The sequence below is a fragment of the Clarias gariepinus genome, chromosome 16 (genome assembly GCF_024256425.1).
Source record: "Clarias gariepinus isolate MV-2021 ecotype Netherlands chromosome 16, CGAR_prim_01v2, whole genome shotgun sequence".
NCBI lineage: Eukaryota > Metazoa > Chordata > Actinopteri > Siluriformes > Clariidae > Clarias > Clarias gariepinus.
Window position 1 is genome coordinate 11341583 of NC_071115.1, and position 16400 is coordinate 11357982.

The following is a 16400-nucleotide window of genomic DNA, read 5'->3' on the forward strand; positions in this document are numbered from 1 at the left end:
AGAAAGACTCCCACACTGTCTGATGTAGACTCTGACTGGGGGGGGATTTCCCTCAGGTAAACTTTACCATCCCATTTCAGTCTTGTTCAACAAGATCAACAGTAATTACTCTTCGTTCCTCTCTCCCTCCATCCTCTGCAGCTCTATCTGGCCCATAGGGAATTGAGGGATGGATGAATGGATGTCAGAGGGAGGAATGGGTTGTTTAAATTTTAACCATTCCATCTAGAGCTCTCCTTCCCTGCTTTAATCTTTTATACGTCTTACTTTATAATCAGTCTCCATTCTTTTTTTTGTTTGTTTGCTTGTTTCTTTTCTAATTGACAGTTGCAGCATCTCAACTGCTCACTGTTTCTTCCATTGGCATCTCTAATTCGGCTATTACTCCCTTACTCACTTTTTATCATTTACAGCTTTCTTGTTCTTTCTCAATGATCATTAATGCTTAAACAGCCTTCGCCCACTAAAAGGTGTACAACACAACACTAAGTTTTATACACAGGCGTTAGACAAATGCTTTGCTAGCTGTAAGACAATGTGGATGTTCTGCTTTCTCCTCAATCACAATCAAATGCAGAAGTTCAGCCGAAGTGTTGGACCCCATCTTAAAGAGACTCATGAACTGCTTCAGTTCCTAGATATGGCTTGTAGAAACTGTTCAAAAAGATGTAACTTAATATCATTGATGGTTGTTTCTACTGTACAACAGCAATCTGTCATTATAAAAGCAATAATAATAATACAAGTGGTAGATGGTTTAAATTGGATAGGTTGTGACTAGTGAATGATTATTTTAAATGAATACATTTGTTAATAGATGCAAATATAGAAAAGAATAAGGAATCTTTTTCCCTAAAAGCTCGCCAGAACAATTCACAGGACATCAGGTTGAGAGTAGAGGTATGCATTTGGACTTCTACAAAATAAAAAATAAAAAGTTGCATTGGAATTGAACCCACACATTTACATCATCCTCATTTAGTACTTGATCAGGGTCATGTCTCTGGTAACAAACAAAAAGGAAAAATTCTTAAGATGTGTTAAGCTCCTGGATCAGTAAAGCAAAGAAGATCAACAGGATTCTCAACCTGATTCCTTATGAGCAACTGTAAAAGTGATCGCCAGTATTCATAATCTGGGTGACCTGGGCTTTCAGGGTAGTCTGTACTAATATAGAGCCCTAAGAGTGAAAATACCTTAATAAAAATACAAACAAGTCTTAATGAACAAGACATTTTAACCTTTCCTGCTTTAATGCATCAGTCATTTGAACCCTCACAGCAAGCAAAACCTTAAAGCAAGATGTGCAACATTTGGACAGATATGCTAATGTACAGTCTGAGCTGCACGGGGGAAACTGCGAATTACTGCTTGTTTCTCACATTAGGGGAAGATGCAGTGGAGAGATACTTATGATGTCACACACTGACAGGCCAAAAAAAGGGATAAGTAAACAGGCGTTGTAAGGCTGAACGCTGTTGTACCATTGCATCGGCATGGCGCGACCGCGATTCAGACACAAAAATGGAAGCAAAGAATTCAAAGAGCGCTCTCTGCATTCTGGAATCGTTTCCATGGCTCCTTACACTTGACAGCAGATTGAAGGGTTTAGTGGGAAAATGGGGCATTTGTGTGTCGTACTGAATGTAGTAATGATTGCAGTTAAAAGAGCATGGGAGGAGGGCGAGGCTGAGCATCCAGCTCGAGAGAGCCCCCATTAGGTGATCGCTGAATAGACTGTTAAGCTAAAAATCATGAGATATTCTTCTCCAGCACTCTCATTAAACACAAACTGAAATCAAAAGGCACATTGTTACATGTTAGATTATCTCATCAGTATTTCTCAATATTGATCAAAGAAATCTAAATGCAATGCCCAGCTCTAAACATCTTCTGACATTGGCATGGTTTTGTTAGTGTGAAAAAAATTAATGAATCTGTAAGTGTAATCCTTCACAGCATTGCCAGGAATGGAGTTTTTGTGCCAAATTGCACTTACGTTATGGGTGGGGGGGAAAAAAGCATGCCTGTACCTAGGTGGAGTAAAAACGTTTGAGTAGTTTCAGTTTCAATCAGTTTGTGAAAATGTAGCCTACATGATATACATTTGGATAAGAGAAAATGTAAGTGCAGACAAAGTATCCATGATGCACAGAAGTATTTCCGCTATAAGCCATGTTGTAAAGATTAGGAGAAGGAAAGGGGGATTTTGAATTCACTAAGACTACCAGGTTATGGTTCCCTTTCAGTCGATTCACTCGGTACAACACATATAGTATGGGATATCACGCCCTCTCGTGTCCTGGCTGAAGCCACCTTTATTCACGCCGTAAAGGCAGGCAAACCTGTGGTGACGTAGGTGTAGCCCCGCCTACACCTATAAACCATCGTCGCCACGGTTGACCCTCAGTTCTTACGCTCTTCACCTCGCTGTGAACACCTTTTCCGTAGAGTTTTCTAGGTGCTGCTAGTAAACTCTACGTTTTACGTTGAAAGACTGCGCTTAAAATCAGCTTAACTGCTCTTGTTGGCGTTAGCGACAACAGCCTCATTTTGGTGAGTCGTCTACCCGCGGGGCGCTGACTTTTAAGTTTCCTGACAGTCAGAACATTAGCAACATCTCAGTTAGTTGGCTTCTGTTTAGCTGTGCTAACAGCGCTAGCTAAGATGAGCATGCAAGCTAATGTAGCTAAGAAGAGGTCCGCTGTTCGCCCCTGTCCTCAGGAGTGCGGCTTCTCCTTGCACGAGAAGGACCAGCACGAAGCGTGCCCCGTCTGTCTGGGGATTCTCCATGCTAGGAGAGCTCTAGCTGAGCCAGAGTCATGTGAGCTTTGTCGCCAGCTCCGGCGTTCAACGCTGGAAAGACGGGTCACGTTCGTGGAAAGGACCCTGGGGAGAAATACAGTCGCTCAGCAGGACCCCCTCCTTTCCGAATCAGCAGTCCCAGCTTCGCCTGTGTCTGCTGACGAGGAATTTCCGTCAGAAGTCCCCGCACCTAGCTGGGCGGACCAGATGGAGTATCTCGAGGGTTCGGAGGACCGTGGGCTCTCCTACAGCGCTGGCCAGCAGCCAGGCACCGAGCAGCATGCTTTCGAGGACGATGACGTGCTCGACATCGGCCTAGAGATACATGGCTTGTCGGAGGACGAGCATGAAATTGTGCCGCCTGCTCAGAGCTCCGCTGCTACTGCGTTAACCGCTCGGGACGACACTTCATTTTTTGCTCTCTACCGCCGAGCGGCTGAGAAGCTGGAGGTGGAGTGGCCCTCCCCGCAGCCGGCTCAAAAACCGTCAAGGTTCGCGGGATTTTTTCTTCCTCCTGAACCGACAACAGTTAAGAACTGCTTGCCCATGTTTCCCGACTTTGTCGGCGAATTAACGTCGTCATGGAGCAAGCCGCTGTCGACCCGTGTATCAGTGCCCGGTTACGGACAATATTTGGAATTAGACGGAGCTGAGAAGGCAGGACTAGTTAGCCCACCGCCAATGGAGCCATCTTTGGCTGCTTATTTGGCACCCTCGCACAATCATGGAGTGTCTGGACCTACTCTCCTTCCGTCTAAACATTGTAGATTCTCCTCTGCCCAGCTGGAGAAGATTTATCGCGCTCAAGCGGGCACTGCTCGTGCGCTCAATTCCGCTACGCTGCTTCAAACATATCAGGCAATGTGTTTGGCAGAGCTCGGCTCACTGGTGCCTCAGGAGAGCCCGTTCTGTGCGCTGCTTAACGAGGTCAGGACAGCGACAGACTACATTTTGCGCATGTCTCGTTGTGCGGCTCTTTCCCTCGGAAGAGGGATGGCGAGCGCAGTAGTAGCACAGAGGCATTTATGGCTCACGCTCTCTGACATTCCTGATAGAGACAGGGCTGTCTACTTGGACGAACCGCTGTCTGCTGAGGGTTTGTTCGGCCAGTCACTCGATGCCATTCAGGCAAAGTTTGACTTCAGAAGGAAACAGGCCGAAGCGTTGCGAGACATTATTCCGCGACGAGAGGTGAAGCCCAAACAGGCTCGAAGTATGACCACTCCGCGACCACCTCATAAGAGACCACCGCCGGCAGCTAGCTCGAGCTCTCGACCGGTGAAACAACAGCCTCCCAGGCAAAACCCACGGCAGTCGGCCTGGGGTATGGGCCCCCCACCAGGCGTCCGAAAGGATTCAGCGACTAGGAGGAAGAATCCTCACTCCTCCTAGCTCAGATTTTAAAGAGAGAGGAGCTCTGGCAGCAGGGAGACACTGCTTCTCCTCTCTCAATGCCGCCCAAGAGGCCGCTACGTTATGTTCAGGAAATCAGTCCCAAACGGCGCTGCACTTCCCTAACACAGTCTCCCAAGCACAATCCCCCCCCCTCACACACAAGTGTTTATGTTCGAGTTATGAACCCCAGTTGGGGCGTGTTAAAAAGTTCTCAGGGACTTACAGCAAGTACCCTCGATGTTTGCAGTGTGATTGCCCCAAAAATGGTGCATTTTGTAAATCATGTGAATGTTACATTATTGAAACCAATAAAGAATTTTCCTGTTTACAATGTTGCAAAACAAAAAAGCCCAGTGCCATCGATGAGGCTGCACTCTGGCGAAACGCCAGGGGGCAGCAGACCCCTTTCAGAAACCAATGCGGGCCGGTTGGCGTCCCACGTTCTCGAGTGGCGCGCATGCGCAGTCTCGACATGGGTGCAAAACACAGTCGCTATGGGATACCGACTGCAGTTTCGCGTAAAGCCACCGCGCTTCTCTTCCATAATCAACACCGAGGTGTCGGACGACGCCGCAGCGGTGCTTCGGGAAGAGATAAATTCTCTTCTGAGCAAAAGGGCGATTCAAGTGGTGCCTCCTTCGGAAGCGAACTCAGGTTGGTACAGCCGGTATTTTGTCGTTCCGAAGAGGGGGGGAGGACTGCGTCCTATTTTGGATCTGAGAATATTGAACACGTTTCTAAGAACGTACAAGTTCAAAATGCTTACTCTGAGGCAACTGCTAAATGCAATAGGCCCGGGAGATTGGTTCACTACGATCGATCTCACAGATGCTTATTTTCATATAGCGATCTTTCCGCGCCACAGAAAGTTTCTGAGGTTTGCATTCGAGGGCGTGGCCTACGAGTACCTAGTGCTGCCGTTCGGCCTGTCACTAGCTCCCCGAACGTTCACGAAGTGCGCCGAGGCGGCGCTGTCTCCTCTTCGGGAGAAAGGCATTCGCATATTAGCCTATTTAGACGACTGGGCACTGATAGCGAGCTCAAGCGAGCAGGCAGAGAAACAGACAGCACTAGTTCTGTCTCACATTCAGACTTTAGGGTTCTCAGTAAATATGCAGAAAAGCTCACTGATTCCGAGTCAACAGTGTTCATTCCTGGGTCTGGAGATATGCTCCGTTACCAGCCGAGCACGTCTCTCAGAGCACAGAATAGCCGCGTTTCAGCGCTGCCTTGCTCTGTTTCAGTTGCAACACAAACTTCGTTTCCGAGTGTTTTTACAACTAATGGGAATGATGGCGTCTATGATCACTGTGGTGCCTCTCGGGCTGTTGAACATGCGTGCGTTTCAGCGCTGGGTGCGCTCTCACCGCCTATGTGCGGCGCGCCACCTCAACAGGAGGCTGACGGTGACACCGTCATGCATGTCAGCCCTTCTGCCCTGGAGGGAACCCAGGCTATTACGTCAGGGCTCTCCGATAGGCAGGGTATCGTTTCGCAAAGTGGTGTCAACAGATGCCTCCCTCAGCGGCTGGGGCGCTCTGTGCGACGGCTCCGCGATCAGGGGGGCGTGGTCACAGAAACAACGCAGGCTTCACATCAACTATTTGGAGCTGTTAGCAGTGTTCTTAGCCCTGAGTCATTTTCGTCTGGCTTTAACAGGCCATCATGTTCTAATCAGGACAGACAATACAACAGTGGTGTCGTATATAAACAGACAAGGGGGGACTCGTTCACTTCCCCTGCTGAAACTCTCTCATTCTCTATTGCTATGGTCCAGTGTTCATCTTCTGTCACTCAGGGCCACTCACATTCCAGGGCACCTGAATTTGGGGGCGGACCTTCTATCCAGAGGGGGCCCGCTTGTGAGGGAATGGAGATTACACCCATGGGTGGTAGCTCAGATCTGGGAGCGCTTCGGCAGGGCAGCAGTGGATCTTTTTGCATCCAAAGAAAATGCTCACTGCCCACTATTCTTCTCCATAACGGATCGCAATGCCCCACTGGGGATCGATGCGCTGGCACACTCATGGCCCCCAGCTCTATTGTATGCTTTCCCTCCGGTAGAACTGATTCTGCCTGTCACAGAGAGGGTACGTCAGCAGGGCCTGTCACTAATCCTGGTGGCACCTCATTGGCCGGCGAAGTTGTGGTACGCAGAGATAGTCAGCCTGCTAGCAGCAGAACCATGGAAACTTCCTCTCCTCAGGGACCTTCTGTCTCAGGCAGGGGGAGAGGTAGTGCACCCGCGTCCCGAGCTGTGGAACTTGCACGCTTACCTGTTGAAAGGTCCAATTTGTTAGCAAAAGGGCTTCCCCCGAATGTGATTGAGACAATCCAAAGTGCTCGGGCCTCGTCTACTAGAGGTTTATATGCTTACAAGTGGCGAGCATTTGAGCAATGGTGTCAAGAACATAATGTTCTTCCATTTCAGTGCTCCATGGTGGAGATTTTGTCTTTTCTACAAGAACTATTAGAGAAAGGCCTTTCCTTCTCTACTATTAAAGTGTACTTGGCGGCTATATCAGCCTGTCATGTTGGTTTTGACGGAGTGTCACCAGGGGCTCATCCGCTGGCAGTACGGTTTTTAAAGGGAGTGCGACGTCTGCGACCCACTACGAGGTCCAGTGTTCCGTCCTGGGATTTATTGTTAGTGCTTGAGGCCCTCTGTGGTCCTCCTTTTGAGCCAGTTGAGTCTATAGATATGAAAATTCTTTCATATAAGACGGCACTTCTTCTTGCTTTAGCATCTGCTAAACGAGTGGGCGATCTCCACGCTTTATCCGTGCATCCATCCTGTACGCAGTTTGCTGCTAATGGGTTAAAGGTTACTCTACGGCCGAACGCGGCCTATGTACCGAAGGTCGTCTCCACTGATTATAGCTCTATGGTCTTTGACCTTTATAGCTTTTTTCCTCCTCCTTTTGCTTCTGATGAGCAGAGAAAATTGCATAATTTGTGCCCCGTACGTGCACTACGAGTGTACATGGACCGTACAGTAGATATGCGCTTATGTGATCAACTGTTTATCTGCTTTGCCAGTCCAGTAAAGGGTAAAGCGCTGTCTAAACAGCGGCTTTCCCATTGGATTGTGGAGGCTATTACACTAGCTTATAGTAGCAAGAGTGTCCCATTGCCTCTGGGTGTGAAAGCACATTCAACGAGAGCTATGGCAACATCATGGGCTCTGTTCAAAGGAATGTCTGTGGGCGAGATTTGCGCGGCAGCCAGTTGGTCCTCACCACACACTTTTGTCCGGTTCTACCGACTTGATATAACGGCCCCCTCGGTGGCTCATTGTGTCCTCTCTGCGGGGTCCATAATGCAGTAGAGTAGCTGTCAGGGTTCTTGTGACTAACTTTGATAGATACTCGGCGGGGCGTGAATATATGTCCCATACTATATGTGTTGTACCGAGTGAATCGACTGAAAGGGAACGAATGGTTATGACTATAACCTCTGTTCCCTGAAGGAGAGGAACGAGGTACAACACATTGCTGCCCCGCCTCATAGTTACGCTCGGCGAAGAGCGGCTATCGAACTGAGGGTCAACCGTGGCGACGATGGTTTATAGGTGTAGGCGGGGCTACACCTACGTCACCACAGGTTTGCCTGCCTTTACGGCGTGAATAAAGGTGGCTTCAGCCAGGACACGAGAGGGCGTGATATCCCATACTATATGTGTTGTACCTCGTTCCTCTCCTTCAGGGAACAGAGGTTATAGTCATAACCATTCGTTTTTGACCAGGTTTGCTAATTCTGCAAATCAGAAATGCATGTAGACCTATGAGAAACAGAAGAAAAAGGTCTTCTTTTGACAGGTTTTTTTTTTTTTTTTGCAGTTATTAGAAGTTAAAAAACATCTGGCACCTCTGCCTTTGCATGTAGTTTTTTTTTCCAAATTCTGGTCCATGAGGACTACCTGCCCTGCACATTTTAGAGTTTTCCAAACATCTAGCGCACTTGATTGAACTAATTCACTATTAAACAGTATTTGCTAAATTGAAGTGTGTGTGTGATAGAGCAGGAAAAACACTCAAATGTGCAGAGCAGGTCATCCAGGACCAGGGTTCGAAACCTCTGCTCTAGACTATTCTTCTAGGAGAAAATGGATAAATAATAATAAATAAAAATTTAAAGCGACCTTTGGTCTGTCTCTTTGTCAGTAATTTAAAATACTGTATCTAAGCTGTTATCCACAACAGAAGGTTTCAGTAAGTTCAGAGAAGTTCTTCATGGTGCTAGACACCAATAATTATACAAACAATTGTAAATAACCCTTTATCTAGTACTATTTCAGCCTTTTTTTTCTGTGCTATTTCATAATACCATTTTAGCCTAACTGTATATTTGGGATTAAAATGAAAATCTGGGTGTGTTATTGAAACTATGTCACATTATGAAAAAAATATATACTTTCACTTAATTTGCAGAAAAATGTTGTATGTTTGATGTAGAAGCTAATGTGCTAGGTTGTGGAAAGTAGACTTCAAAAAACCATAATGTGTGCATTATGATAATGGTATAAGATTGATGCTTGTATAATACAACAAAGTATAGTAAGATTGCAGAACCTTTTATCTTTGTCCAAAGCAACCAAATAAAAAACAACAACCCTCTTTTTTCCCCCCATTCTCTTTTCAGTGGTGAGGGTGGATGGAGGGGCTCAGTCGGACTCTCCGCCATCACAGGCATGAATGGAGCAACTGAAGAAAGTGACACCATCAGGCAGATGAAGGAGAAGAAGTTCCATTGAGACCAAAGTGGTGGGAAGTGTGAGGAGAAAAGTGGCATTTTGTTCTGGTGGTCATTAGCTAACTGTGGCCGTCAGCTCCTATAAAACCCAGTATAGACATTTCTCTAATGCACTGGGTCCTGTTGGCTTGGATAACTTCAGCAGTCAGACGTTTTGGACCACAAGCTTCAGTTCTACAAAAATGGCATCATATATTCGACATGCTTCAAGGTCAAGACATCACAGGCTGAAATCCAGTTCAAATCATACCAGCAGCTGTCACTGGTATCTAACAATACAGCCCTTTTAATGCCACCAACCAAATCTAAATGGCCTTATAGCATCCCTCAATGTATTATAAATGATGTATACTCCAAAATATACTGTATGTATGTAGACCATGCATTTCTCCCCCCTAACAAACTAATTCATAAAAGTAGTCAACTCAAAAGAACTGGAGTTCCCAGTCCAAGCAATGCCACTTCATCTTTAAAAGACACTTTGACAGAAAGGAAAGCAGTCCTGTTTTTCAGACTGATGATCTGATCCCACCAAACTTTCAGAAGACTGAGAGATGTAGATTTGGACCTATGACGCCTGTAGGCCATATATGGACTCCACAAGAATGCCTCAATCGCACTAACTTACTTTGCCCATGTTGTTTGTATTATTCTTTATTGTTACCCCTGCATAGGAAATAGGATTAAAAAGCAGATTCCTTCTTTCAAAGTAGTGTACAGTACAGAGACTTGAAAGGTTGCCCTTTAAATCCAAGCCTGTTACTGGTGCTGTTTTCATCCCTAATGGTGGTTTGTGAAGCGAAGCTAATTCTGTAGCAGCAAGTGTAGGCGACATCTTGAAAAGGTGACATTTACTGACCTTTATGTTTGTAATGACTCACATCTATACTTAGTATTCTCTCTCTCTCTCTCTCTCTCTCTCTCTCTCTCTCTCTCTCTCTATACCCATACAATTCCTGTTTCCACCACTTATATTGTAAGTGCATCGTATTCCCTCCACTATTACCTCACTTCCACTCAGAGTTATGTTACAGTGCTGAGTTGTATGTTTCTCTTTTCACTGAGAGCAAACTATACCGGGTCAGTTGGATGCAGTTGTGGAACAGCAGAGGGAGTCGGCTTTAGTACATCACCTTCTCCTTTCTTACACATACTGTAGACATCACCAGTGTAATTCCCAGACTCAATATTCGGTGATTCATCTTTAGACTTCTGTTCATCATTTACCTCTTTCAGTTTCACCCCAAGGCTGACTAACCCGGCTTTGAGAACCATGGGTAAATGATTCATGCCGTGGTTGGTGAGTGGGCCACATGTGGTAAACTGAGGTCCATTAGATGCTTTAATGTGGTTGTGTTCCATAGCCAGCTCAGCATCATTTGACTATGAGTGTTTATGACTGGCCTGTAAGTGCTTTATCAGTGTGCTAGTGATAATGCTGTTAAAAAATGCGTCTAACCAGCACAGTTCTACGTCTCGTCCCTTACGGGGCCCCCTTTACTGTTCTTTGTGGACTGAAGGTTTCTCTGGAGAAATATTAAGTTTAATGTAGAATTCTTCTTCTGTATTTGTCCGGCTTCCTAAATATCGAATTAGTGGATTGATTATGAGTGAAAACGGTTAGCTAAAACACCACAAACAAATATATATATATTGAAAACAGCGCTAAAGTGGAATTTGTGTTGATGAATTGCAGCCCCAAACAACTACAGTCATTTAATTCCATGTGCATTTCGACTTTAGCTCAACGAGTGAATAAAAACGTCTATCATATTGTTAAATTACTTCAAGGTAACCTGATGGTGCATGAAGAAGCTTGGGAAAGAAATTCTCGAGAAGGAACAGTGTGAACGTGTGGCAGGCACTCCCATGCCATCCACACACCACAAAAGAACAACCAAAGCCAAACAATTTCATCTGCTTGTTTCCTCATGGATTACATCCTTCCTTCATTAACCTAATGAGCGGTAGCGGCATATAACTGCATCGCGTACACACACACACATACACATATATAGTTTTACCGTGTCTGCTGCATGGCCTTCTAGTTTACTCCACAATCCAGAATGGGAGCTTGTAATCTAGCGCATCACTCTCAGGTCACTGGGCACAAACTGAGGAATGGCGGCGGGATTCAAACTGCAATAAATAACCACTATAGTATTGATCAAACTTTGTTTAACGAGCACAGTATTAACAAAAAAAAATTTTTTTTCTTCTATTTTACTCAGGCTTATCTAATGTAAATAGCTGACATTTAAAGTACTGCATACTGAATGACTGTACATTGACTTAATTATTTCTGTAGCATTGGGCTTGGAGCAGCTGGAAGATGCCCATACGTTTGGATGTTAGTTTGACAGAACCTGGTGTGTACCATTGCCTTATTGCTTCGCTCTTTTGTATCGCTTCACTTGGCTAATACGAGTTTCAGCTTGGCATGATAAGCCCGAACTCAGTATTCACCTCCTGTCTCGCAGAGCAAAAGAGAGTCTGTTCTTACGCATTATAGTTCACAGCCGTCCTCCTCACTCAGCTGGGTGCTTTCCATTAAATCATTCTATGGAGCGTATCATTGGCCTCTGCAGCTAGCCGCTGTGTTGGAGTGTAATGCGCTTTATGGCTCTATCGCCTCACTCACGGAGCTCTGTTCTGCCGTTTTGTTGAAAGCACTTCCAGGTGAAAAAGAAAGACAAGTCGCTATATTGTTGTGTTTTTTTCCCCCTTCTTGATCGTTTTCTCTGGAAACCCAGAAGATGACGGAGGACAGCTGTCATCTTTGCATGAACAGAGGAATAAAACGGGACGCTCGTCAGTTTTGCAGGACATGATGTTTCTTCAGTTTAGTCTCCAGAGTACTGATATTTTCATACCAATAAAAAAAAAAAGGAATACAAGTGATTGAGTGGATAAGAAAGTGTTCCTTGTATCAAAGTACAGCGAACAGAACCTAACATGGATTTTCCTCTATGAACTGCTCCAACGGCACATCGAAGCACTTCTATATTCAGCATCTTAGTGTACAGTCTTCACTCAATAACCAGCTTTTACTTCCATTTATCACCCAAGGATGAGTATAGAATGTACACAAGCCTAGTGATTGATATCCATATGCAAAATGTGTTGCGCTAGCTAACCTTGTCCTATCTCGTGTTCAGTTCTATTTTTATCCAGTCCTGTTCTTTTATAGAAAAAAAAAACATAGTTTCCTTTCTTGATAGAATTACCTTTTCAAAGCAGAATTTTATAAAGATGGTTTACTTTTGTAGCACTTAAACTGATTGAATTAGTACACTCAAAGAGTATCCAGCACCACAAAGTGCCTGTGGACTACGTCAGGTGTCTTTGAGCTACATTCATAAATTTCCATTTTGCATTGCTTTGCTCTATTTTTTTCCCTTTATGTCTGATCTGTACAAAAAATAAACATGTAAGTTGTATGTATGCTTTCAACATTTTATTGGGTCTTTTAACAAGAGAAGTTGGTCATGATGGTTATAGGACATTATTATTGAACACCTTTATTGAAAATAAAACTACATGCAGGTTAAAGTTAAACAGAAGTTGGCTTGAACATTCACAAGCTACACATGCTATATGTTATTAGGATAATAAAATACGTTTTAGAACCTATCATATACTCTCCATCTCCTGTATTATTATACCATTCTATGCATTAACAGGATAATACAACAACAATCCAAAAACATTCTTGACTGTGGGTACTGCATATCTAATCAGTGAAAATTATTAGATGTGAGGTTGTGTTTGACAAGCCAAAACTTTTAACATGTCATTAAAACCCTGCTTTCGATAGACAAAGAGACACTCCTAAGAGACCATATGTTTAGACGAAGATGTCAAGAGGGATTCTCAAGGGGGAGTTCACTCTTTCAGTCCCTGCTCCCATAATGGGGATGAATGTTAATTGTACTTAGCCCATATTCTTCAATGCATTGTGGATCAATAAATGTGGCAAATTTCATATAGTTGTTATGATGGTACACTTATGTAAATGACAAATGAAGCAAATTAGTTATCTAATAGAATAAAACCAAATATGATTGCTCCTGTTTCATATGAGTCTTCTTCCTTTCTTTTACTCTGCAATAAAACTGGGTATGTCCATACAGTATGTGTGTATGTATGTATATGCTGTATATAGATAGATAGATAGATAGATAGATAGATAGATAGATAGATAGATAGATAGATAGATGGATAGATGTTTTATGTAAAGATAAAATATTAGGCAAATACAAAGTAAAGCAAACAACAACATATAATTAGGTTCACCATGACATTATTTATTTAACCAAAATTAATATTAATAATAATAATAATAATAATAATAATTCAATTCAATTCAATTTTATTTATATAGCACTTTTAACAATGGTTAGCTCAAAGCAGCTTCACAAAGATGAAAGAAATTCAATAAAAAAAAAAAAATAATAATAATAAAAAAAAAAAAAAAAATAATAATAATAAAATAATAAAATATTAATAATTATAATAAATTGTGTGTGTGTGAGAGAAAAATGTGTCTAGATGATAACGAGATGAATGAATGAAATTTCCTCGGGATGGGTAGAAAAGTACAGAACAGATGGAGAGAATTAGCGTAGTTGCCATTCAGAATAGATGTACTGAAGTATGAGTTATGGGATGAGTTACGTGTATGCCAGATTAAAGAGATGCGTCTTGAGTCTACTTTTAAACTGGGAAACTGTGTCTGAGCCCCGAACACTGTCTGGAAGGCTATTCCCCCTTTTGTAGACTGGTTAGGTATGTGGGAGCAAAACCATTAAAAGCCTTGTATGTAAGTAATACTATTTTGTAATTAATTCTAAATTGAACAGGTAGCCAGTGCAGGGATGATAATATAGGTGTTATATGATCATATTTTCTGGATCTGGTGAGAACCCTGGCGGCTGCATTTTGGACTAACTGTAGCTTGTTTATTGAGGATGCAGGACAACCACCTAGTAATGCATTACAATAGTCCAGTCTGGAGGTCATGAATGCATGAACTAGCTTTTCTGCATCAGATACGGATAGGATGCTCCTAAGTTTGGCGATATTCCTAAGATGGAAAAAGGCTGTCTTTGTGATATTGGAAATATGATTTTCAAAAGACAAGTTACTGTCTAATATCACGCCCAGGTCTTTTACTGTTGAGCTAGTAGTAACAGTACATCCTTCTAAACGCAGGCTGAATTGTGAAAGCTGTTGTGTGCTGGTTTTTGGGCCGATGAGTAATATCTCTGTCTTGTCTGAGTTTAGTAAAAGGAAGTTATTGGTCATCCAATCTTTTATGTCCTGGACACACTCGGTTAATCTAGACAATTTAGGTATTTCGTCTGGTTTTGTTGATAATAATAATAATAATAATAATAATAATAATAATAATAATAACAAAAACAACAACAACAACAATAATAATAATAATAATAATAATAATAATAATAATAATAATAATAACAAAAACAACAACAACAATAATAATAATAATAATAATAATAATAATAATAATAATAATCATCATCATCAACAACAACAACAATAATAATAATAATAATAATAATAATAATAATTGTATGTATGTATTTAGCTACATGTTACATTAACATAAGCCATTCATGTTCCATGAGCAATAACTGCAATATTAATATTGGTAATATACAATACATTTGACCTCACATCAGTTTTACCTACCTTTGAATAAGCATATTAGATATGAAAGATAGTACAACTGTTAAACTATTTGACAACATTAAGCTTACAGTATATGTCCAAGTTTTCTAATTGGAACAATAGAACTACACATACAATACAAACCTTAATCATGCAACATTTCAAGTAGGAGCTAAAAATGCCGAAAACTATAAACTAGAAATGAAGGGCCCTTAACTGTCCTAACCTTCACCCTACTGTCCTAGATTACAAGGATGCTTAACTACCCTTACTTGTAAGTAAACCTAAGAAAGGATTTTTAATGAACCAAGCAGACCTAAGAATTGTTAACTAACCAATGTTTCTTGTAGAAACTTTACACAATATTTCAAGAAGAAGTCAAGAACCTGTATCTATTTAAAGTTTCAGTTCGAACTAAAGAACCCTTATCTATGCAATGTTGCAAGCACAAGGTAAGACTCTTCAACTAACCAAGGTTTGAAGCTATGAACATTTAACCCTTAGCTAACCAAACGCTGCCAGCAGACTCTAAGAATCCTTAAATCCTTAAAGTTCTAAGTCTAAATTAAAACCCTAAATTATCCAATGTTTAAAGTAGGAGATAATACCTGTAACCATCCAACCATAACTATTCAACCTTTCAAGTAGACACTAAGAACACTTATCCAAGCAAAGTTTTAAGCAATAGCTAAGTACCCTTGGAAACCAATGAATTTCAGTCTGAAACATAAAAAACCTATAACTGTCCAAAATTCTTCTGTTCGTCTCTGAACTTCCCAATTTTACTTACAGGAAATAAGAGCCCCCAACGATTGTTTAAAGTAGAAATTATGCTAAATTCTAAGAAATCATTTAAAATATTCAACTAGTCAAAGTTCCACGTTAAACATAAAAACTTGTTCCAAACTGACCCTATGAACCCTGAACTTCCCCCATAAACCCTTGAGGAATGGCACAATACCGTGAAGAAAAGCTACAACAAAACTGCTTAAACAAGCAGACAGTTTCCCCTCATCTAAACAGTGCACAATGCACAAAATTACACTTCTGCAGATGCAATCACAGCATAAAATCCAAAACATTTTGCGGTAACCGGTTTTGCTGACACCAACTATCCACAAACCATTACCTATTATAGTAAATAAACATTGTCAATGAGTAACAGCTATTGGCAATTCAATTGTATTGCTGTAGTGTGTGAGAAGCGTGGGAAACTGGCTGGATTCGGACCAACATCCCACTCTGAGACCAAGGGATTTTGAACAGAAAGGAGAACTAACGTAAAAATATTCTTGTTATATCAGCTTCCAAATCCAGTTCCCATCCACTGTATCCTAATGCAAATATTTGATAAGTTCTGCCTTTTAACTATTACTGTCTGAGTTTCAAATTCCTCACCTTAAAATCCTGGGTTTTCTGAACATCTGCAAGCATGGAATTTGGAGATGGTTTTATTGACTTGAATGACATTAGTTGATCAGTGGGAAGCTAATGGCTATGGACAATAACCGTCAAATTGATCACTAGGCTTTAATTGCCAAATGTCAGTTTTTCCGTAGGATACATAAGAATCGTTTTCAATTCTTGTAGGAACACCAGAGTAGGTAGAGAGAGAAACACCGCTGGGTAAAGTCTTTGCCAAACCACATAGCAAAACACATCCATATGCTTCATTAGAACTTGGCCCCTGACCTACTGCAATTCATGCGCCACTTAGCTTCTCATAGATCTGCCCAATAAAACTGCACTTT

The 16400-nt window shown here is 42.2% G+C and overlaps 1 protein-coding gene across 1 annotated transcript in view; it reads left to right on the forward strand.

Moving 5' to 3' along the window:
• The window catches only part of ngfra (nerve growth factor receptor a (TNFR superfamily, member 16)), a 51862-nt gene extending 38832 nt beyond the window's left edge, over window positions 1-13030 (forward strand). The window contains exon 6 of the mRNA XM_053515146.1: window positions 8842-13030. Coding sequence (XP_053371121.1) covers window positions 8842-8894 — 53 coding nt within the window. The 3' untranslated portion in view covers window positions 8895-13030. The remainder of the gene's footprint in view (window positions 1-8841) is intronic.
• Window positions 13031-16400: the final 3370 nt, after the last annotated feature.